Source organism: Enhydra lutris, unplaced genomic scaffold (assembly GCF_002288905.1).
Source record: "Enhydra lutris kenyoni isolate GAN:26980312 unplaced genomic scaffold, ASM228890v2 scaffoldscaffold14, whole genome shotgun sequence".
Lineage (NCBI taxonomy): Eukaryota > Metazoa > Chordata > Mammalia > Carnivora > Mustelidae > Enhydra > Enhydra lutris.
Window position 1 is genome coordinate 49,333,729 of NW_019154098.1, and position 23,178 is coordinate 49,356,906.

Below are 23,178 nucleotides of genomic sequence, written 5' to 3' on the forward strand. Positions count from 1 at the left end.
TTGGTGTTGGTTGTGATCTCTCCTCTTTCATTCATGATTTTATTTATATGGGTCCTTTCTCTTTTCTTTTTGATAAGTCTGGCCAGGGGTTTATCAGTCTTATTAATTCTTTCAAAGAACCAGCTCCTAATTTTGTTGATTTGTTCTACTGTTAATTTTGGTTTCTATTTCATTGATTTCTGCTCTGATCTTTATTATTTCTCTTCTCCTGCTGGGTTTAGGCCAAGCGCTCCTCTTATCTCTATTTTTAATTATTGTCTATTTTATTTGTTTCCTCTCATATTAGTTTTTCATTTGTTTACTTTAGTGCTTCTGACAAAGTTGATTTTGCACAATTGTTTGGTAATTCTTGGCTTATGTTATCATCTTTGTACTTGAAATTCCCCATAACCTGTGTAGATCAGTAGCATACAAAAAGGGAACAATAGGAGGGGTCTACCTTGGAGGTAGAAGTATTTTATTATCAACATTATTCAGGATTATCAGCATACAGTGATAATAAAAAAGAAACTAACTTTCAGTCACTTCTAGCTTTTACTAAATTGGATACAGCCAATACCGCCCCTTTACTGCCTGCACCCAGAGAAAATTATTCCCACTCAACCCCCTCTTATTCTACATCCTTACCTCACTCCACCATGTAGTAAACCATTGCTATAGATTCTGTTCCATTTACAATTTTCTTTCTACAGTGATTGTGGGAAAGAACACATTGCCAAGAATTTACCACTAACTCATCTTCTGGACAGAGTCCACCCAGGTCTTCTTATTCTTGCAATTCACCGGGGATTCAGCTCAGCTTTTCAAGCCCAAATCCCATCTCGTGCTACATCCTGGAGGCAGTGACTTCTGCTTCTATCCACTTGGTGAAGGTTAGAGGTGAAAGAAAGCAACCAACTTCATTACTCTGAGTGTTGTTCCTTATGTAATCATCTTAATGATTGACAGTGGCCCCTTCTCACCCCTTAAATCCACCCCCAAAACTTCCAGAAAGTCTCTTACTTTGCAACAAATATCTTTTGTCAGTGTTTGGGCAGTGTTTTTCTTCATTATTAACAGCAGTGTTGTACACATCATAATTTGTGAGAATTGAATGAGTTAACATCTCAACCCATGTGCTTTTTGTCTTTAAAAAACTTTTCAAATTTCTGTTTTCTAGCTAGCACTTTCCTGTTTGTTTTCCAGTATTGTAGATGTTTTAAATATTTTCTTTTGTCATTTCTAGACATTTATGGCTTTCAGCCTATTATCTTGATTTAATTTTTCATCTGCTTCTAAAATAGTGTTACCCCTTTTTTTCTAGACATGTATGCATTCTGGGATAGTCTGCTCAGGCTGCCATAACAAAATCCACAGACTGAATGACTTAAAAAACTGAAATTTATTTTCTCACAGTTCTGCAGGCTGGAGATCAAAGTGCTGTCACAGTTTCTGGTAAGACCTCTCTTCCTGGCTTATAGATGGCTACCCTCTCCCTGTGTCTTTACATGCCTTTCTTCTGTGCATGCAGAGAGAGCCCTCTTTTTCTTCTAAGGACACCAGTCCTGTTGGATTAGGGCCTAACCTTATGACCATGTTTGACTTTAATTACCTTTCTAAAGACCCTATCTCCAAATACAGTCACATTGGGGGATAGGGCATCAAAGTATGAATTTGGAGGGGGACACAATTCACTTCATGGTACCTTCTAATCAATCAGTTTTTAATTTAAAAAAAACCCAGGGCGCCTGGGTGGCTCAGTGGGTTAAGCCTCTGCCTTTGGCTCAGGTCATGATCTCAGGGTACTGGGATCAAGTCCCACATTGGGCTCTCTGCTCGGGAGGGGTCTGCTTCCCCCCCACCCCACCCCACCTACTTGTGATCTCTCTCTCTCTCTCAAATAAATAAATAAAATCTTTTTTTAAAAAAATAAATAAATAAAAATTTAAAATCCCAGAAATTTATTCAGAAAAAAAAAATTTTTCAAAGAATCTTTAAAGTCAATATAGGACATGTCATCTTTCCTGAAGCAAAGTAAGTGCACAATGAATATCCATTAAATATATGAATGAGGCATTCAAAATGCACCTTAGAACTTTCCCAAGGCACCATTTTTCAGGAAAATTTTTGAGCACATTGTTTGACTCTTTCAGGCTACTATTATATGAAGAAATGATAAAAACCTAGTTGTTTCTCATTTTACTCTCAAAAAATACCTGAAATCATTAGAGAATTTAACATGTTTATCAACATGAAACATATAAGTATTATGATTATTTTAGGTATGTATTGATATGTGTATTCATTCTCCTTCCTAATGGTTTAAGATTTGGGAAGGATTGCTATTACGCATGTTGGTGCATGTGTATGTTGATGTGTATGCATACATGTGTACATATGAGTCTTATGGATATAAATGTATAAACTATGATAATATTTTTGTAACTTTTTTGTTACTTTAGTATTAAAATGTTTAACTTTTAACAACATTAGGCACCACTATATTTATGGGCCATTACAATGTGATTCACTAACAATAAAAATAAATATCTTGGACACAACCTCCAGTACTTAGAGATTAACAGAGGAAAAGATCTAGAGAGTGGACTGCTGGCAAGGATTTAGAAATAAACTCTGGAGTCACAAATGTATTGTAGCCTATTCTAGACAGTTCAAGAATTTGGTTTAAGAAATTGTGCATCATAACATCCGTATGTACATTTCCATATGTACATTTCCATATGTAGAAACTAATGTGTACAAACAATACCATATGCACAAGTGAAATGTGATAAACAACTCAAAATCTTCACAGTATTTAGAGGTGAATATGAGAAAGGAGCCAAGTAAGACTTGGTTGAGTTATAACTATACTAGCCCAAATTTGCTTAAAATTTGTAGGTTTTATGGTCAACCACCAGATACATTAGTAATAATCAGAATTTTATACTAAGTTCAGGTATTTTCATTCCAAAATTTACTCCTATAAAAATGTCATTATTCAAAGCAAGTTTCTTTTTTTCAAATGTAACTTTTGAGAACTGTCTGAATTTATCATTAATTACTTAGAAAACACAACAAAAGAAAAAAGGCCTGCTCCTCTCTTCCCCCATATCTTCCTAAATTGGAATATAATATTCTTTGCCCAATCCCTATCTTCAACAAGACATGAATAATGGTTTTAAAGGACTTTGATCAACTGGAATTTTTAAAGACTTAAGTCACTGAAAAATGAATTGAATTCTTAATTAAGCATTAAGAATTCAGTTAAGTTTGCAAAAGCCAAAGTTTATTCAACGTTTTACTAGAAGGAATAAATACCACTTTTAACTGAACTTAGGAAATAATGAATGGAAATCTAAAATACCACTTCGTGAACAAAGGCAGAGTCTGTGCACCTTTACAAAATACTTATGAAGGCAAAAATGACAAAATTTGCAGTTTCTGTGCAGCATGAGACACCACTGACCTCCGTTTCCAAACTCTTAGCTTCCCTGATTTTTGTGACATTTTTGTCTCTCAGATCTACCTCTCTAATTGCTACTTCCCAGTTCCTTATCTTATGCTACTCATTATATGTCAGCAAATTACAAGGTTTGACCTGCCAGTCTTTTCTTGTTCTATGCAGGCTCTTACCAGTAATCGGATCCACTGTATAATTTCTGCCATCGCTTCTAAAAAGGTGATACCTCATTCAACATCTCCATCCAGCTCAGTTCTCACTGCTGAATTCCAAACCCAGATTCTCGACTACCTGCTTACAGAATGTATTTCAAAAGAATTTGTTCATCCACAAACATATACTAAATTGAATGAATTTGTAGTTATTTTATAATATAGACCTCCATCCAAGTTGCCCATGCAACATCACAGTCACCCACTTTGCTAACTTCCAAGGGTTGCCACAACAAATTGCCATAAACTGAGTGGCTTGAAACAACACAGGTTTATCCCCTCACAGTTCTATAGGCTACAAGCCTATAGAAATTCAGGTGCCTGCAAATTTGGTCCTTCTGAAAGTCTAAGGGAGAAACTGTTCCACACCCTTCTCCTAGCTTTTGCTGGTTGCCAGCAATCCTTGGTGTTCCTTGATTTGTGGTTCATCACCCCAGTCTCTGCCTCCACTGTCACATGGTGTTCTCCCTGTGTGTCTCCTCCCTGCCTTTGCTTGGTCTTCTGTAAAAACACCAGCCAGCCGTCAGGGGCACCTGGATGGCTCAGTCAGTTGAGCAGCTGCCTTTGGCTCAGGTCATGATCCCAGGGTCCTGGGATAGAGTCCTGTACCGGTCTCCCTGCTCAGCAGGGAGCCTGCTTCTCCCCCTTTCACTGTCCCTCTCTGCCCAGCTCATGCACTCTCTCTCTCTCTCACTCACTCTCTATCAAATAAATAAATAAAATCTTAAAAAAAAAAAAAAGATACCAGTCATTAGATTAAGGGCCCACCCAACTGCAGTATGACTTCATCTTAACTTAGTTACATTTGTAAAGACCTTATTTTCAAATAAGATCACAATCTGAGGCTCCAGTTGGAAATGAATTTTGGCAGAACACCATTCAATGTAGTCCACTATTCAAACTTGAAATTTCCACTGTTATATTAACCCATATATTTCAACTCAGCTCTCTCCTTTCTTCAAGTCAGACTTCTTCCACACCACAACAAATAATCATCTTTCTTTTTTTCCATTATTTTTTTTAAATATAGCCAATACTGTCCCTCTCCTGCTTAGAATCTTACTCTGCTTCTCCGTTGGTCTCAACTAACCTTTCAAACCAAATCATGGATGATTTGGGATTTTATGTTAAAATGTTTGAGTCTTTATTACACTCCATAGAGCAGCAACTGATACACTTTTTCTCCAGCTGTATACTTTGACTTGAATATTTTCCCTTTATATTGTCAAAGTGCCATTCATCTTTCATTGTGAAATCATCCCTGACTACAACCATCCATTTTACCTCATCAAAAGAAGTCATCCCTTTGTATTATACTAAAGCAACAAGTTTAAGCTAGAGCATATGTATCACTGAGTGTACATGAAAACTATCCAAGAGTCTTAAAAAATACAAGATAGTTTTAAAAGAATCAATTTCAAGATCCACATCTTACTTAGGTATTCTTTCTTAAAACTGATATCCCGAGTATACCCACAGACCACAAATTTCCCTTTCCTATCTCCCCTTTCACAATGGATTTTCTCCTGTTTTGCAAAAGACAGACCTACTTCTAATCCATCCCAATATTACTATGATGCATTTTCCATGGAGGAGCAAAAGCTCCTGCAACCCAAGAACAATTGTCAAATATGTAATTTTTTTGGCCTATATCTCTAATTGAATTTCTTTTTTTTTCTAATTGAATTTCAAGAAATGAGGACTACTGTGATATTATTTTTTTATCAGCTCTTTTTTAAAATGAGTGTTCTCTATACTCTTATCAAAAAAATTAAAAGAACAAATGTCATTCTAACTAATTTTTTATTCTCCCATAGATACATATACAAATTTTAAAAGCCTCACTCATCTCAATAATAGTTTCAGTAAGATTTTCCTTCTATTTTTCTTTACCAAAATTTATAAAATGTTTGCACATTTATGTAAAATATGGTTCATTAAGGAATTATAAGGAATAATTCTTCAAAAATTATAGTTAGTAATATGAATAAGAAATATCAAATATCATTCAAATGAAGCATAGTTACATAAGGTATAGCCATTGCTTCTCTCTTCTACCCTCATTTGTTTGTCTCATAAAAACACAAGTTTCTTCTTCTTTTTTTGCCTTTTTTCATTCAGTCACAAAATTACCTCAAGAAAAAATACATTCATATCTTCTGTGTATATGTAGGTAAGGGAGAAGATGGACAGGGATTACTCTACATGAGAAGCTGGGGGGAAAAAAGATGAAATAAATTGACATATTAATGCTCAGCTAATAAAAAAAGAAAAATATATAGCTATTTTTTTATTTTATTTTTTATAAACATATAATATATTTTTATCCCCAGGGGTACAGGTCTGTGAATCACCAGGTTTAAATATATAGCTATTGAAAGACAGCTATGCATTTAAAATGCAGGTATGCTTTTTAATATAATTTTCAGCATTCTAATCATGAGGTAGGTTTGCACAGTAAAAACTAGTGTGATTAAATGGCAATTATATGGTCAATTAGGGCTTATTGATGATTCAGGAAAAGAAAAAAACATGCTTCTTAAATCTTAAGGCTTGAGTTAGACATTTTAACAGTTTGAATACCTGACATTTCAGTTAATGATCCACCAGCTCTCAACTTCACTTCCTATAGATTTTTTTAGTGCACTGAGGCACATCACATAAGGTCAAACAAAAGGTTGGAGGTAGTGGGTTTATTTATTCAATAAAGATTTATTAAAGCCTATCTTGTCCTAGGTCTTGGGGAGTATAAAGTAAACACACATAGTTACTGATTTTGAGAACTTCAGTCTATGATGCCATCTACATTCATCTCTTCAAACATCCCATATACATTGATGACCACCAAGGTTTTGTCATAAGAACTGGATCCCAAATATCTCCTCACTAGCATAATCAAGGTCCTATCACACAATGTCCTACAAATGCTTTGAATTAAATATATACACACAAAAAAGTGATTTTCAACATACCTACTATATACAAACATCTCCTTTCTAAATTCTTTTTTATATTAATGTCATCTTCATAAATCTAGACTCTAGTAATAGAAACTTAGAAGTTATTCTTGATTTCTTATTTGGATTTATCCAAAAGACCCAGAAAGTTCAACTCCTTTCATTTCTGCCTCTAAATTATTTCTTTAGTCCCTCTCCTTTTCCCTTAACAGTTCTAACTTAATCCATTCACCTCTTTCCTTGTTTCCATGCATTTACACTGTTCCTCTTCAACTTTGCCCCTATTGCTACATCTCCAAAAATATCTTCTCATACCCTTCATTTGCTCAATACTCTGCATTGGCTCCCATTACCTTACAGGTTAATGTCCAAACTCATAAGTAGGTCATACAGAAACATCATAACCTGACTCCACTCACCTTTCCATACTGCCACTTCCACCATCCCTGCTACCTGACTTCCTGCATGTACACATTCTGTTCTAGTCACATCACCTCACATTAAACTATGAGCATCCATAGAGTTAGTCTCCATTTAACTCGTCTTTTTATTCCAGTATGTAGGGTAAAAACTCAGTAACTGCTTGATGGATGAGTAAACTCCTAGGCATGCTAAGAGTTTAAGAAGAAATCAGTAAAATTGATGGATGAATAAACTGCTAGTCATGCTAAGAGTTTAAGAAGAAATCAGTAAAATGATATATATGACATTTCTTAATCAGAAAAAAAAAATTTCCAGTTTTGAAGACCTAATGTCTTCCTACTTCTATATTTTCAAAAATATATCGGATTTTTCTTCCATTGCATCTCAGTCTTCACCATTCTTGAGAACACTTATAAAGCTCTTAGTGTGACATGCTTGAAGACTCTCAATGATGAAGCAGAACTTTTAAAAGAGCATAAATTATACTATAATAAGAAGGGAGGAGAGACACACTAATGGTATGGGAATCTCTACTGGGTAGAGAATGGAGACTAGTGGAGAGGGGCTCATATTAAGGTCCTCTTTAAATACAACCCACAGATTAACCAGTTCCAATGTGAACCCCATGGGTTCCAGTTTGGTGAGATGGAAAGGGCAGATATGAATGTAAGGAAGTAAGAATGGATTAAAACCTATGTGGGCCTGTGTAGACACGGTGTCAGACTTCAGGAGAAAGGTAGAGAGTGAGTTAGAAGTCTGAGGAAAACCTGTGAGGGAACTCAGATCCTTATGAAGTATACCAGTTGGTATATTATACCTCATACTAATCTGTTTGTATGTTTTCTTAGAAGGGAATTGGATTAAAGCATACTAGATATACTCTTTTTCTATCGCCACATAAGAAATTATCACAGACAAACCATAAGAGACTCTTAATCTCGCAGAACAAACTGAGGGTTGCTGGGGGGAGGGGGGGAAGGAGAGGGTGGTGAGGTTATGGACATTGAGGGGGGTGCAGTGGTGAGTGCTGTGAAGAGTGTAAACCTGGTGATTCACAGACCTGTACCCCTGGGGCTAAAAATACATTATATGTTTATAAAAAAATAAAAAAATTAATTAAAAAAATTATTACAAACTTCATGATTTAATGTCTATTTAATACCTCACACTTCTGTAGATCAAAGGTCTGAATGACTCTGGGTGCTCTGTTTTAGGTCTCACACAGGTGAAATCAAGGTGTCAGCCAGGCCAGGCTGGGCTCTCACCTGCAGGTGCCAGAGAAGAATCCACTTCCAAGTTCATTCAAATAATTGGCACAATTCAATTCCTTGTGATTGTAGGACTGAGGTTCTTGTTTTCTTGTTATCAGCTAGCCAGAGATCAATCACTCTCAGCTCCTAGAGACTTCATATAATCTTATCAGGGGGCTCCTTTGTTCTCCAAATCCAAAAATGGAGAATTTCTCTCAAGTGAAATCTCCCTTATGCTTCAAACTTCTGACTTTCTGCTCTGTCACTAGCTGGAGAAACTCTCTGCTTTTAAAGGGCTTATCTGATTACATCAGGCCCATTTGTATCAACTTCTTACCTTAAAGTCTACTGAGCCATATAACACAAACTAATTATGAGAGTAAAATCCACCATATTTATTGTCTCCAAAATTATGCAAAATATGTACACCAAAGGGCCATCTTAGAATTCTGCCTACCATGCCAGGTGAAGTTTCTTTTCTTTCTTCTAATAATACAATTTAATAGCAGAATCCGAGTCATCAAGATTTAATATTATAAAGAATGGACTTTTACTATTTGTGGATTCTAATATTTCACTAGCAAATCTGTATTCCATCAGTACTATTTCCATCAAACTTAATTTTTGAATTTTTCTCTTCAGTCGCAGAAAGGAGCAGATAATAACATAGGGTCTATAACAAGGGTGAAAAAAATTAATCTCTTCCCTGTATATATCTCTGCATGGATCCATCTTTACCGCCATTTTTTTCCTCATTTAGTCCAAAAAGCAAACCACTTGGAGCCCCTGTTATAAATGAGTATGCTGATGCCCAGCTACACAACTTGGTGAAAAGGATGCGTCAAAGAACAATGCTCTACAAGAAAAAGTTGGCAGAAGGAGATATATCATCACCTGAAGCCAGCCCCCAAACTGGTAAGGTTTGTTACTTCAAAGTACTGGAAAGAAAGAAGTTATGAGGGGTCATGTATTTTACAAACGTCTTAGTTTGTGTTCCCCAAGAGCAGACCCTGAAACAATGACTTAGGTGCAAATAGTTTATATTGAGGGTGATCCAGGAAGGTGAAAGCAGACAAGAGAGATGGAGACAAGAGTTAAGACAATGAAGATGTATTAATGAGAGGGCTTCTTCTGTGGGCCTTCAGACTTGATCCAGCTAAAAAACTGGATCACACTTAAAAATTCTCCTGAGAAACCTCCCCACTGTTTCCCACAGTTGGTTGCAGCAATTAACATTCCCACCAACAGTGCAAGAGGATTCTTTTTTCTCCACAGCCTTGCCAATACTTGCTATTTCTTGTCTTTTTTGATACTAGCCATTCTGACTGATGTGAGGTGGTACCTCATTGTGGTTTTGATTTCTATTTCCCTGATGCTGAGTGATGTGGAGCATCTTTTCATGTGACTGTTGACCATCTGGATGTCTTCTTCGGAAAATTTGTCTATTCAAGTCTTCTGCTCATGTTTTAATTGGATTGTTTGGTTTTTTGGTGTTGAGTTGTGTAAGTTCTTCATGCATTTTGGAGGAAGTGGCCAGGGTATCATTCCACCAACTCCTGTTTTCCATTAGTTAAGGGTTACGGTTGGGGCATGTTGCTAACTCTCCAGCACTTTAAGCAAGCCATCTGAGAAAAAATGCTGAGGGAGACTGACACAGGGAGCCCTCTGCACAGGACCTTTAGACCAGGTGTTGCTTTGCTCATGGTATAGAAGCAAAGCAACAACAGTATCTGCTACGGCAAGTTTTATTATAAATATTAATTAAGAATACCCCTGATAGGGGTGCCTGGGTGGTTCAGTCGATTAATGTGATCTGCCTTCGGCTTAGGTCATGATCCCAGTGTCCTGGGATCAAGCCCTGCATTGGACTCCCTGCTCAGCAGAGAGTGCTTCTCCCTCTCCCACTCCCCCTGCTTGTAGGCATGTGTGTTCTCTCTCTCTCTCTCTCTCTCTCTCTCTCTGTCAAATAAATAAATAAAATCTTTTAAAAATACCCCTGACATACAAAGCACTTATAAAAATACAACACTACCTTAATACACAACATAGCAAAGAACATCAATTAATCACATGGCAGACTGGGGCAATTATCAGCCTCCCTAGTAATTGCAGAAATGTCTTTATGAAAAATTAATAAGTACAATAAAGCAGACCACAAAAATGATATATATTATGGTTATATCTTTGTAAAAATATTTATATATGTATAGATAAAAATAGAAGAAAATTTTGTTATTTGATAGCAGTTAAGAATCAAACTGTTAATTATATAAGATGGAGCTGAGGGGGGCACCTGGGTGGCTCAGTGGGTTAAGCCTCTGCCTTCAGCTCAGGTCATGATCTCAGGGTCCTGGGATCGAGCCCCACATCCGGCTCTCTGCTCCGCAGGGAGCCTGCTTCCCCCCACCCCCCCCACCTCTCTCTGCCTACTCTGCCTACTCTCTCTGTCAAATAAACAAATAAAATCTTTAAAAAAAAAAAAAGATGGAGCTGAGGGTTTCCTTATAATTCTGTACAAGATAAAAGGGATTTTTAAAATAAACTATATATTATATAGTATATATATATACACACTATATAGTATATATTATATACATTTATATAATAATATATTTGTAATTATATATATTATGCAGTTTCTTTTTTAAAAGAAGAAGCTATAATAAATCAGTCATTATATTTTGATAAAGATAAGTTAAAAAATATTTTGAGTTTTTTGCATAACTTGAAAGATATGTGTGAGACTAAAGAGGCATGAAATTAAAACCTATGGCATGATGTACATTTGTAATGATACTTTTCAATGTAAATCTAAAGGATTCTAACTTTATTTATGCTACAAATTATGTAAGAATTAGCTTGTTAAATGTTAAATAGGATGTTAAAATATCCTAATTTTGGGGTGCCTGGCTGGCTCAGTCAGTACAGTATGCAAATCTTGATCTTGGGGTTGTGAGTTTGAGTGCCAAATTGGGTGTAGAGATGTCTTTCTTTCTTTCGCTCTTTCTCTCTTTCTCTTTCTTTCTTTTTTTCCTTTGAGAGAGAGAGACAGAGAGAGTACACATAAGCAGGAAGAGAGGCAGAGAGAGAGTGAGAGAGAAGCAGGCCCACAGGAGCCTGACATGCAGTTCAATCCCAAGACCCTGGGATCATCACCTGGTGATCAGGATCATGACCAAAAGCAGATGCTTAACCAACTGAACCATCCACGTACCCCTAGAGATTACTTTAAATTAATTAATTAATTAAAATATGATATTTGTAACACCTTTAGGATAATTTACTGGGAAGCTTTAAATCTGCTGTTTATTTCAAATTTCAGTGTTTTTATTACCTGGATATTGTCATTAATGTAGCTATTTTCAAAGTCATAACACGCCTTATCTACCTAAATTGAGAAGGGAAGATTCTGGAATGTTCTGACTCGAGAAATCCAAGCTTTTCTCATTAAGCTAACCTAACCTCTTAAAAATGTGTTCTTTTTTTTTTTTCTCTATAAAGCAAAGCCCACAGCTATACCATCAACACAAGAAAGTAATGCTAAGCTAAAAGAAGAACATTACTATCACATACTGTGTTTTAAATTCCAGAAGATGCCTCTAACAGAGTACCTAAAACGAATTAGACTTCCAAGAAGCATAGATTCATACACAGGTACCAACAAAGGGTAGACTATCCCAGTGGGAGGGCTAGATATTACCAAAACCCCTGTAACCCAAAGTCACAGATGGCCTCCATTTCTCCCTAGTCCACATCCTGAATCCATCTAGAAAGCAGAATTTAAACTATATTAAATATGCAATGGATTGTTTGCCCCTCTCTGGTGAAGGGAAGATAAAATATTCCTGCCTGTTTTTAAAGGGCATGCCAGGATAATGAGGAATAAAGTAAATGTATAATCATCAAAATAGATAAGTGATTGATTGATTGTTTGATTAATAAAAATAAATAAATAAAAGGCAGTCCAGGGTCTATGCTGCTCATAATTACTTTTGAAAAGAAAGTCCCAAAGCATTCAATGATATGTACACTGACACCCTTTACCCAAAAAGTCATTATGAAGTGTCTGTCTTCTTCCATGCCTTCATGTTGTTGATTATTCTAACTGAACAAATCCTTTCCTATGGCCTCCCTTGGGCAGAAGAAAGCAACGTGTAAAAGGACATAGACTTCCTTAATGGGCTGATTCTCTGCCCTCTCCAGGTCAGCCATACTCGGCAAGATGTAGACAAAAAGCCATGGCAAGATGTGGCTTTTTGTCTACCTCCCTGGGTGACCCTGCATCTTAACTACCGATGCACAAAGTGCCTGCTGCTGCAGTTATCCAAACAGGGCATCTCTGGATTCCCTGGGTCTCTTCTTCCTTGATCCATGTAGCACAGTTACTTGTAGGGACAGACTCAGAAAGGCCACCTGTCAACAAGAGAGGAATGCCTCTCTCCAATGTCAGAAGAGCTGTAAGATCACTCAACAAGCCTTGTAAAGCTCAGTGCTTTCTACTGTAGAGTCAGAATTGCACTGAATTTTAATAGACCCTCTTATAACAATTTGCTTAGCTCCAGATGAAAGGGCTCCAATGTTACCAAACTAAGCAAGAGAATTATTTTAATGCTTGTTACATGCCATTTGGATTTTTCTAGATCGACACTATCTCCTGTGGCTTCTGCTCGTCACCATTGCTTATAACTGGAACTGCTGGCTTATACCACTGCGCTTCGTCTTTCCATATCAAACACCGGACAACACACACTATTGGTTTATTACAGACATCATATGTGATATCATCTACCTTTGCGATATGCTATTAATCCAGCCCAGACTCCAGTTTATAAAAGGAGGAGACATAATAGTAAGTGTAACTGGGGAAAAGCAGAAACTGACAAATATCAGATTGAACTACAAAAATAAATTTACAACACTATTTAATGTCTGACTGGATATCTCTGCCTGTATGAGTGTTTAATCACTGGAAACCACCAATACAGTAATAACGACAACAACAACAACAAAACAACCATTGAGAACTTACTATGTACAGGGGACCATGAATATCCCTGTGGTTTAGTTTCCTCATCTTAAAAATAGTAATAACAATAGTACCTTTATGGTGTTGATGGAAAGACTAAATGAAGTGATGCCTGGAACTATGTTGAGTGCCTAATGAGTGTATATTAAATGTTAGCTATCAGTAGTATTCCAGTTAATTTCTTTACAATGTCTCATTTAATCCTTTCAGTCACCCTATAATAAAGATATTATTAAAAGGAAGAGGAAACTGAGGCTTGGAGAGTGTAGGTGATATGCTCAAGGCACAAAGCTGAACAGCAGCTGAGGCAGAATTTAAATCCAGATCTTGACCCCAACACCCATGCTCATTCCAACTACACCATGTAGGTTCATTTGGCAAGTTTTTCAGAATTTGATAATATGTGAGGATAGAAAGATAAAACCAGGTCTGGAATGTCAAAACCATATACGTATTTTACCTAAATAATGTTTAAAAATGTATAAATTACGTATGCAAAAGAAGTGATTTAATAAATATTTCTCTAGTAAGCACACCTCAAGTAGTCTGAATAGAATAAGGCAGGTATTATAACACTCATTATTATCACTCAGCATCCTCAGGAGACAACCTGGTGTTGTGAGTACTAGGCTATAAGATTTCTAGGACACAGACTTTACCTTGTTTATCATTGCATAATCAGCACTGAGCACAATACCTGTACATAGTGCAGAAAACAAGTCTTAGATCTTGATACTTTGGGGAAACCTAACTTAAAAAGAAAAGAAAAGCTGTCATGAACCTTTTAATCAGTGTAGGTTCACTGCACTGTCCAATATAGTGGCCACTAAAGAGACGTGTCTATTCAAATTTAATTTTAATTAAGATTAAATAACATTAAAAATTCATTTCTCAGCCACACTATCAATATTTCCAGTGTCCAATAATCACATTTGGGTAAAGACTACCATATCAGAGAGCACAGGATATTTTCACCATTGCAAAATGTGCTATTAGAGAGTGCTCTAACAATGACCCATCAAGATCTTCACTGAGACAGCCAGACCATAAGTAGGAAGCCACACACCCTGCAGACAGGTGTATATCACAAGCACATAAAACACACCTGTGGTTTTGTGGGTTGTTTTAATTAATATGGTATCTGCTGGCATCTCTTCTATTCACTCTTCCACTTTCCATGTTTATCACATCCTAATTCTCACCATCAAATGCGCTGACCTACCTCAGAAACTACCATTCTTACCCTTAGGAGAAATTATTTTCTCCTAGATTTATTCTCAGTGTTGAGTGAATTTCATAAGCAATCCAGTCAACCTAACAGAAGAATACATTTTCACAAGCACATACCCAAATCTCAAAGCCTCTACTCCTCAGCCCCTTCCCCAGCTAACTAGAAGGATGCTTCCTTTACAACTGATGTCCACTGTAATATCCTCTTCACAATCTCAGTGGTAACTGCACAGAACAGACCCTCCAATGGCTCTGTCACAGTAGGAAGAGAAGACTGAGGGAATACATGGCTCCTTGGGTTCATACATATTCTTGAAAAATAAAGATGGGTTCTTTAATCTCCTGAATATTTTCTTTTGAGTCTACACACAGTGTTAAATTATCATAAAGCTGAAAGGAGAAGTTTTGGTTATTGTTTTCTTTTAGAAAAAAAAATTCCTGAAGAAATCCTCCTATTATTTGAAATCTTCCTAGAAAGAAGGCAAAAGCTATAGCTGTAGCAAGAATCTATTCAAAATAGTCCTTATGTGGACTTCAGAGCACTAGTCAGCTCACCAGTACTATCCCCAGAGCTCACTGGCAACTTGATAAATGATGATGGTGGTGTACAAATAAGAAGTAAACAACACACAAAAAAAAGAGCGCTAATTTCAACCTCCATTAGATGCACAAGGGGGGAGAAAATCAATGTTTGACAAATGGAAAATGACAAAATCAGTAAGGGGAGACTTATTTTCAATTTTCTAAAAGGCCCTTTTACACACAATGGAGTGTTAAAAACAAGAAAAATAACCAATAAAAACACACTCAGTGGGCTCTATTTAAAATGCATTATCACAAACTACAAATACAGAGCAGGAACTAATTGCTTTGTTTGTTCAAAAGAAATCTAATGGTTTCTTTAATTCAGAATAGGTGGTGTTAGCCTTTGAAACTTGATTACATTTTGGTAAGAAGACTATGCAAGTCAAGTACCCAAACTGGACATCTGACTAAATTTAGCTATCTATGCTACTTCTGGTACACTGTCAAATTATTCATTCACTTATTCACTCATTCATTCATTCATTCATTCAACAAACATTTATTAAATATCTTCAGTTGCCAGGTATTTCAGGGCTGGAAGATGGAAATATTAATTCCCCCAAGGCCTTGGAAAACAGATAAGTAACAAAAGTGCAAAAGGCCACAACAGAGGAAATTAGGAGGGTTTATAAGTTTTGCACAGTATTCATTTGCAATATCCTTCTTCTGAAAATGGTACTACACAAATAGAAGAATTTTGTATCAAAGACCAACAAAAGAGTCTCTTATCTGTAATTTCCTTCATAGACAGCAGAAATAAAGCTGAAAATGACAATGAGGATTAGAGATATGAGAATCATACCCACAACATTGCTAAACCTACCCATCACAATTCATGGAAATGCTCAGTGCTGCCTGGTGACGATGTCAATCAGACCTGATGTTGTAGTCAACCATTTTTGGCACTTTGTCTTCTCAGTTACTGTTTAGAAACTGACCTGAAGAAAATCAACCACTCCCTTCTCCATGCTCTGTACATTTTATTCATACTTCTATTATTTAATTGTTAAATAACAATGAGGCTAATTATGATATAGTAGAAACAAACAGACCAGGGTCAAATTCCACCTCTGCAATTTATTAATAGCATTACTTGAAGACAATAAATGTAACCTTTCAGTAAGTACTATCTTTTCATCCATAAAATGGGAATTATAGTGTCCACCTCATAAACCTATTATGAAGATTAAATAAGAAAATGTGTACACCTAAGCCAGAGTCTGGAATCTAGAAAATGTACAGTAAATTGTTAAATGAATCAAATGAATGAATATCCATACATTTAACTTCCCGTAATGTCTCCGATTTGTATCTGTAGTTCTCTTTCTTACCTGATAGTAAGTTTCTTGAGTGTAAGGACAGTATCCAATTCATTTCCCTCTCTATCTTAGGAACTCAGAGAGTATATTCAAGAAATATTTGAAGGAGGGGATAAATGGCAATTTTGGTTCAAGGATCTTCTCTCCTTGAATGATTATTTAATCTGCATTGTAGTTGCTTCAGATGACATTATTATTTTTGAAACACATCCATCTGTTCTACATGAAATTATGGCATTTCTATGAATTATTTATCAGAAGAGGTAAATATAATAGTACCTGTGTAGAACTTCTTCAAAAACTATCTTTTGGAGGAAGACTTAGGTGCAGTCAGCATATCCTTTCTAAAGTAAGCCTCTCCTGAAGAAATGTTACATGCATAATGATAAGGCTTAAAAAGAGAAAGAGAATTAAATGGGTAACATTGTTTAAGTAAGTGCCTAATTGTTACCAGTAAACATGCTGGTCGTCATAAAACTAACGACCCCAAATTTAACAATGCCAAATTTATTTAGTGCTCCAAAGAAGAGATATTTTAGAATCACTAGATCTCATTTTTATCTAATCAAAAAAGTTTTCATTTCATTTACATTTATTCAATCATAGAATCATAGACAAGCCTGAATGTAAAGGGATAAAAGTGCTAAAAACATTCTTCCGGGGTTGGAGGAGAGGGAGGTATTTTAACTTCGTAGCACTTGAAATGTTTCTGTCAGTCCCAGATAAGCTTTGAAGGAGCTAACTGATTTTACTCAAGCTTGGTACATGATTCAACTTAAACTTCTATCTATGTCTACCTGTGGTTCAGTAAGCCATTGAGTTTCACAGTAAAAATCATTAGAAGAGCATGTCTTATATATCTACTAATATATTTCTGTAAGATTTAGTATATATGTATGGGTAAAAATTACAGCCAAAATAGGGTGTGGGGAGCAGGAATTAGGAGCTGGCTAATCAGTAGTTAACACTGCTCAGCAGAAGTTTAAAACTTCTGAACTTGGATAGTCTGGATGGTAATTATTAAAAGACATTAATTCCAGGCATCCAGGTTCTAATGCTTTGGCCAACTCATTAATAGCACAAAGACTGTTCCTCCCTACCTATAACCAAAATCTAAGAAAGCAAATCCAATATTAGCATTAATTCTTTTAGGCCTGAATGGTAACAAATGCCTCTTAATCTATCACCTATCACATATTTATTGGGCACCTACTATGTGTTAGACATTGCTTGCATTAGAAACTGGAAAAACAAGACAAAGATATGGACCTCACCCTCAAGTAATTCAGCACATGAAAGACAGACAAAAGAAAAATGGTAGGGTTTGTAATGGGAGTCATGACAGTGATAAGCCCTAAGGGTTATGAGGCACAGAGAAAACCATGTGAAGGAGAGGACACCTGGTCCAAATCTTAATGAATGAACTTTAGTTATCTGCACACCTCCACCCCCACTAAAAGGGAACAAAACATATGTTCTAAGCTCTGAAAACAGCATAGGAAAGTCATGAAAGTGAGAAACTCTGATGCTGAATAAAGTGGATGTGGGATGCTGTAGGAGGCGAGTGAGACAGAGAAAGTAGAGCCTTTGTAGACCATGAAAGGGAGCTTGTATTTTTTTTTTAAGTCATGTGGAATCAGAGGATTTCGCATAAATGTTGATTGTTAAGTAATCTGATTTAGCATGATCATCTAGCTGCCATTATAGAATGGACCAAGGGGAACAAGTCTTAGGGCAAAAAGACCCATCCCAAAAGGATAGAATGGACATGAGGAAATTGTACTATATGCTGACTAATTGAACATAATAATAAAAAATAATAATAAAAAAATTGTGGAAAGGAAAATCAGTAGAATTGTTGCTGGATGGATGAGGGGGGCTGAGGGAGAATGTGTGATCTGGGATCACTGACCGGTATAGATGAGGATGCTCATAGGATTACCCAAGAAGAGGAAGGGTTGGAGGTGGGAAGATAGTTAGGCTAGTGGGGAGTGGAGAGTGATGATGAATTCACGTTTGGTGTAAATTAAATCTGAGATAAGCAGCACTGCTAAGTGAAGACAAAAGGCAGTTGCTTGTCCAGGTCAATAGCTCCAGAAAGTGACATTAGGTGGCAGTAGATACTTGTAACCATATAAGTGGATGAAATTTTCTAGGAAGCAAGTATAAAAAGGAAGAGAAGAGAGCTGAGTCCTGGGGAATGTTGGCATTTAAATGGCTATCCCTAGAATCAAAAAGGACACCAAAAAGTTAGAACTGAAGAAGTAAACCAAAAATGGCGTTTCAGAGTTTTTAGAAAGAGTTTCAGGAACAAATATCCCACCAAATATCAAATGCTTTAAAAAGTTTTATTTATCTTTCTGTTCCTTTATCTATTCATCTACTCAATAAGTATTTATTGGTTTCCTAATATATTCTAGCCACTAGCTATGTACAGTTAGCTGCTAAACGAAGTCAACCCTGTCCTGAGATAGATTACCATTTAATGGAATAAACTGATTTTAAATAAATGAGCCAAGAAATACATGTGTGATTTCAAAACATGGTAAATGCCATAAAAGAATGCTAAGTACTATAGAGGATTCCTTGGGCATGATCATGAGGAGGATGTTAGTGGCTGACTTCTCATTGGCAGTCTTACTGGAATAAGAGAAATGAGCAAAGGTCAAATTGCCATTAATTTGCCATGGGTTGAGGAATAAATATGACGGAAAGATGCAGAATAAAGCAATGCAGACAACTTTCTTAAGAAGCTTGAGTATGACAAACAATAGATCAATAGCAAAAAGAAAACAAATGACAAGGGAGATTTTATTCTATTTAAAGAGATGAGAGGATAGAGCGTATTTATTGGCTGAAATTACAAGGAACCAGTTGAGAGAAATAAGTATAAATATTTATTAAAGTGAGAAAATAACTGATGAAATTGAATATAATTAATATAAAATATAAATATAAAATTTCAGGTGGATTCAAATGAGTTAAAGAGACACTACAGGAGTTCTACAAAGTTTCAGGTAGGAGACTTACTGTTTCAGAATTGTTCAAATAATCATTACCATTTTGATTTTAAGTCCCATTTATAAATTTTTTTTTTTAATTTCCTTCATAGCCTTTGTAACAAAGTTTATACAGATGAAGTTCTAGGCAAAGGCAAGTCTAAAGTTTTTGCTTCTCAATAATTACATGATAGACTTCCATGAATGTGCAAGTGTGGAATTTAACATTCGGATCTTTATCAAGCACAACAAAACGTTAGCGCTCACATTTAAATTCTGATGAAAACGTCAGTAAAGGAGTATGGAGTATACTTTGTCTTGTCCATACAGAATGCTATCCTCCAATTCATATACCACGATGATGTAAAAGTCTATCCAATTTTTTCTAGTCTTATTTCTTTCTTGTTCATATAAACAAAATTTTAAAAAGAAGAAGCAATTATGTCAATAACATGAAACCTTTCTTTCCTCAAATAACAGTATAATTGTATGGTTTTTTCACTCATAATTATTTATACCCAAGTACTTTGTTATCTTTTATTTGTTCCTCCTAACTATGAGAAATAGACAAAGGTTTGGGAGTTCTCCAAAGTTACCCAATATGTATAGGTAAATTGCAAACTCCCATTTCAAGAAAAACACTTTTGTGGCCTCAGATTTTGTATAACAATACAAAGCTGGGGTTAGGTGTCAAATTGTCCCCATTGGTGATCTGTGGTGATTAAAATCTCTTTTCATTTGTTTTTTTTGTTGTTGTTTGTTTGTTTGTTTGTCTTGTTAGAGAGAGAGAGCAAGCACGTGGGAGCACAGGCAGACAGAGTGTCAGGCAGAGGCAGAGGGAGAAGCAGGCTCCCTGACGAGCAAGCAGCCCGATGTGGGACTCGATCCCAGAATCCTGGGATCATGACCTGAACCGAAGGCAGCTGCTTAACCAACTGAGCCACCCAGGCGTCCCTCTTTTAATTTGTTTTTATCTGCACCTAATTTTCTTTGTAAAAAAATTGCCATATACTCAGACATACTCATAATCTACACTACTTTGATGAACTCCACAAGAGGATGACTATTCTTCTTAAGTGTCACAAAACTTATTCCAAATTCTTAATCATTTTCTTGAATTTGAGTAAGTGAAATTAACTCATATATTTAATTTGGATGTATAAATGTAAAATTTTACATTTAATTGTGGTCACTCCTTTTGAATTCCCTTAACACATCCTGCTTCTCTAGAGCATTGTATTATAGCTATTTTTGTGTTTCATTATTCCACTATTAGATTGTGTAGACAGAAACATTTTACTCATTTCAACCTCAACATGTTTTGCAAAGTGCCTTGTACAAAGTTCAGTATTGGTCAGTTCTTACTCAATTCAACTTTCTACAATTCTATGAGAAATAAATCATCTTTAACAAGTTACATATTAATGTGTTAATATCAAACATGAGTAATGACTGCATAGATAATTCCAGTGGGCATTTGAGCAATTGGATACATAACAAGTAAAAAGACCACAATTCTGGCGCATTAATTCTAATACATTTCTTTTAAAATTTTTAAAAATATTATTATGATTTGAGCCGGAAAACATGGGTACCACCGTAGCTCTAGACAAGTCAACAGTTCCATGCTCCTGCTTTCTTGCTTATAAGACATTATTTTAGTAACTACTTCGTATACCTCTTAACTTGTTACAAACTCAATATCTGTAAGGTAAAATTAATGAGGTTTCAGGATATGATGTAATTTATAAACCAATACTTTCAGTAAGGATTTTTTTATAATAGCCAATGTGGTTAATTCAAACTGAAAGTTTTATTTCTTTTCAATAGCATGAAGCTATTGTGAAATTCTGATATGTAATTAACTGCCTCAACCTTCCCTTTTAATATGTGTGGCCGATAACAGAAAGCTCTTAACTGTTCCTATATGTCTTAAATACATTAAGTGTTTTTAAAATGTACTCTGTTTCAAAACCATGGTTTCAAAACCAAGTAAAAATGAACGAAAATGAATAAATCAATGAAAATGAATAATTATCTTACATAGAAGAATTTCTTACTGTCATCACTACAATCAAGAGGTGATGTTGCATTTTCGCAACTACCCAGGGAACAGAAAACCAGAATAATTAAATATGTGACAAATTTTAAAATACTTTTTTAGTTATAATAGTACTTTCAAAAGCTTCTTCTCTTGGAGTTACTGATTAATTGTAAATGGGACTGACCCTTCCCTCTGTCTTACCCTGCACACTATCTAATAGGTAGATTTCATAGCGGTTTATCGTTAGCAGTATCATCCCAAATGGTGAGCAATAGAAAGAACTGAGGCATCTGGATGAACCACCAACAATATAATCAGCCCTGAGTACAGGAGAATAGGCTGAAACATGAAAATATACAACTGCAGGGTGCGTGCGTGGCTCCATGGGTTAAGCACTTAAGAGTCTGCCTTCCACTTGGTCATGATCCGGGGGTCCTGAGATCCAGCCCCACATCCGGCTGCCTGCTCAGCTGGGAACCTGCTTCTCCCTCTCCCTTACCTGCCGCTAGCCCTGCTTGTGTGCATTGTCTCTCTCTTTTGTCAAATCAATAAATAAAATCTTTAAAAATATATATATACAATTGCAGTTAATGTGCAGTGATCTCAAAATCAAGAGTAGACTTGACTTTCAGCCCGAGTCCCATTTAAAATACATGTTAAAAATGTATTTGAACATTAGTCATGTTAGATATGATAGATAAGATAGATATGATAGATAAGATAGATAGATAAGATATGATAGATAAGATAGATATGTTAGATAAGATAGATAGATAAGATAGCCATGCCATCTCTGAAGTGTGTGTGACACTCAACAAAAATTGCAGAAAATGCGGTGCCTAAAGAGAGCTCAGATGCATGAAGGTAGAAATGAAATACATTGGAAATAGTCTACAAAATCTTTTTCTTATTTTCATGGTGCAAATATACCTTTCAGGGGCACCAGGCATACTACTGAAGGCAATTTTATATTAAACAACAAATAATTCATGGTGACTGGTCAGCTTATATACACATTGATATAAATCAATCCATGTCCAAAAAAGCACATAAACACAATATGATAGTGAATGTGTTTTTCCAACAGCTGGATATTGCATCAGTAATGCCGTTTGATGTTTTCTACCTCTTCTTTGGGTTTAATCCAATATTTAGGACAAATAGGATATTAAAGGTAAGATAACTATATTTAATTTTCTTTTATAGTAATGGTAATCTTGAAATGTTTTTAAATGTCTGAAAAGTATAATATTTTTAATTTAATTTTTCCCAAACTGTCCATTTTTCTGCCCTCATCAATACTATGAATTTTTTTAATTTTTTTATTCATTATTATTATTTTTTATAACATATAATGTATTTTTATCCCCAGGGGTACAGGTCTGTGAATCACCAGGTTTACACACTTCACAGCACTCACCATAGCACATACCATTCCCAATGTCCATAACCCTACCCCCCCTCCCCCCAGCAACCCTCAGTTTGTTTTGTGAGATTAAGAGTCACTTATGGTTTGTCTCCTTCCCGATCCCATCTTGTTCCATTTATTCTTCTCCTACCCCCCAAACCCCCCATGTTGCATTTCCACTGCCTCATATCAGGGAGATCATGTGATAGTTGTCTTTCTCCGATTGACTTATTTCACTAAGCATGATACCCTCTAGTTCCATCCACATCCTCGCAAATGGCAA

The 23,178-nt window shown here is 35.9% G+C and overlaps 1 protein-coding gene across 1 annotated transcript in view; it reads left to right on the top strand.

The window, feature by feature from the left end:
- LOC111146742 (cyclic nucleotide gated channel beta 3) overlaps positions 1 to 23,178 on the top strand; it is a 143,476-nt gene that overhangs the window by 50,587 nt on the left and 69,711 nt on the right. The window contains 5 exon segments of the mRNA XM_022502417.1: positions 9,045 to 9,199; positions 11,786 to 11,938; positions 12,925 to 13,133; positions 19,411 to 19,461; positions 22,575 to 22,661. Coding sequence (XP_022358125.1) covers positions 9,045 to 9,199; positions 11,786 to 11,938; positions 12,925 to 13,133; positions 19,411 to 19,461; positions 22,575 to 22,661 — 655 coding nt within the window.